Source organism: Ursus americanus, chromosome 32 (assembly GCF_024610735.1).
Source record: "Ursus americanus isolate L20-20 chromosome 32, mUrsAme1.1.p, whole genome shotgun sequence".
Classification (NCBI taxonomy): Eukaryota; Metazoa; Chordata; class Mammalia; order Carnivora; family Ursidae; genus Ursus; species Ursus americanus.
The window spans coordinates 1,559,863-1,562,339 of NC_142158.1; the positions used below are offsets into that span (position 1 = coordinate 1,559,863).

The following is a 2,477-nucleotide window of genomic DNA, read 5'->3' on the forward strand; positions in this document are numbered from 1 at the left end:
GAGTCATTTGTATTCTTATTTTCCCTATGACTTTACAGTATGTGCGTGTCTTCTTGCACAAAGGAATGGACTAGTGTCCCAAATAGGGGGAAATATGCAAAACCTGTGGAGCTTTTCACAATAACATGATGCAGATGCTCTAGGATCACTAGTGAGCATCTCTGGAAGCTGCATGAGTCCATGGACTTAGATTTTGAGCACCCACTTGCATTAAAGCATCAGGTAAGGGAATTCCCTTGATAGATGTCAGAGGAAATTCTAGATGACACAGGGAGGACACAATCGTTTTAGAAGCTCGGGCAGTGAAAGTCTCCCATCAAAGGGTCTTCCTCCCAGTCATCTGGAGTCATGGTCCCTGCAAAGCACCTTCTTCATTGCTCCCGTCACATCCTTGTTCCGCAGTGTATATATGACGGGGTTGACCATGGGGGTGACGATGGTGTAGAACAGAGAAACGAACTTGCCGTGATCCTGGGAGTAGTTGTTGCTGGGCTGGAGGTAAGCGTAGATGGCCGTGCCATAGAACAGGGAGACCACCGTGATGTGGGACCCACACGTCCCAAACGCTTTCCTCTGCCCTGCAGATGACTTTATTCTTAAGACTGCTCTGACAATCCAACCATAGGAAACTGTGATTAATGCCACAGGGACGAGGAGAATGATCACACCGACAAAGAAGAGCACAGACTGATTCACAGTGGTGTCAACACAGGCAAGCTTGAGCAGTGGGGGGACCTCACAAAAGAAATGGTCTATTTTATTTCTCCCACAAAGTTGTACAAGGAAGGTGAGCACTGTCTGCAATAAGGAGTTGGCAAAACCAATGAACCATGATGCAGAAGCCATGAGGGCACAGAGACGGGGGTGCATGACCACTGTGTAGTGCAGGGGCCTGCAGATGGCAGCATAGCGGTCAAATGCCATGACCCCTAAGAGAATGCATTCAGTGCCTCCCAATCCTAGAGTGACAAAGAGCTGAACTACGCACCCACCAAAGGAGATAGACTTGTCTGCTCCCCTGAGATGAACCAGGAGCTGCGGGACAGTGCTGGTCGTGTAGCACAGGTCCAGAAAGCTCAGGTTGGAGAGGAAAAAGTACATGGGAGTCTGAAGATGGGGGTCCAGGTGGGACAAGGCAATGATGGTGGTGTTTCCCAGCAGAGTGAACAGATAGAAGATCAGAAGAACCACGAAGAGGACGAGCTCCAGCTGAGGCCGGTCCGAGAAACCCAGCAGGACAAACCCAGTGAAAGAACTACCATTTTTCTGTTCCATCCTCTGTTAGCACATGTTTCCTGTCAGGACCGAGCATTTAGAAATTTTAGAAAAATTAAAAAAAAAATAATTGGCAGTGGAGGTAGATATGTTATAAGACATGGCAATGGGGATGGTCTGGGGGAAATATGGCAGATGGGTAGGAGACCCTTTTCCAGCTGGTCCCCTGAATCGAGCTGATTATCTACCAGACCATCCTGAACACATACGAAATCAGCCTGAGACACAGGAAGATACATCTGGATCTTACAAATGAACATCTCCAGCGCTGAATATTAAGATACAAAGCTGGGAGCCATGAATCCGCGCACAGAAGGTGGAGGGAACCGCCGTGCTCTGGAGCCGGGAAGCAGTAGCCACCTACACTGGGGAGCGGGCTGGACTCGCGGACCGGTAGCCACTGGGAAACCAGTGGCAAAGAAGAAGTCAAACTGTCTCTCTTTGCAGATGACATGATACTCTATATGTAAAACCCAAGAGACTCTACCCGAAAACTACCAGAACTTATAGAGCAATTCAAAATGTGGCGGGTTACAAACTCAACGCTCAGAAATCAGTTGTATTTTTTTTTTTTAAGATTTTATTTATTTATGTGACAGAGAGACAGCCAGCGAGAGAGGGAACACAGCAGGGGGAGTGGGAGAGGAAGAAGCAGGCTCACAGCAGAGGAGCCCGATGTGGGACCCGATCCCGGCACGCCGGGATCACGCCCTGAGCCGAAGGCAGACGCTTTAACGACTGCGCCACCCAGGCGCCCCCAGTTGTATTTTTATACACAAACAATGAGGCTGAAGAAAGAATTCCATTTACAATAGCACGAAAAATCATACGTTATCTCGGAATTAAACAGAGAAGTAAGGATCTATATTCTAGAAACTACAAATCACTCTTGAAAGACATTGAAGATAACACAAAAAGATGGAAAAATATTCCATGCTCATGGATTAGAAGAATAAACATAGTTAAAATGTCTATGCTACCCAGAGCAATCTACACTTTCAATGCCATGCCAATCAAAATACCAATAACATTTTTCAAAGAACGGAACAAACAGCCCTTAAATTTGTGTGGAACCAGAAAAGGCACCGAATCCCCAAGGAATTGTTGAAAAGGAAAAACAAAGCTGGGGGCATCACAATGCCGGATTTCGAGCTGTACTACAAAGCTGTGATCACAAAGACAGCATGGTACTGGCACAAAAA

The 2,477-nt window shown here is 46.9% G+C and overlaps 1 protein-coding gene across 1 annotated transcript; it reads right to left on the bottom strand.

Annotated features, from left to right (window-relative positions):
* Positions 1-336: 336 nt before the first annotated feature.
* LOC123794425 (olfactory receptor 2B8-like) lies at positions 337-1,296 on the bottom strand. Its single transcript, XM_045800606.2, has one exon. The coding sequence runs from the start codon at positions 1,273-1,275 to the stop codon at positions 337-339; it is 939 nt and encodes a 312-aa protein (XP_045656562.2). The 5' UTR covers positions 1,276-1,296.
* Between the last annotated feature and the right edge of the window lie 1,181 nt (positions 1,297-2,477).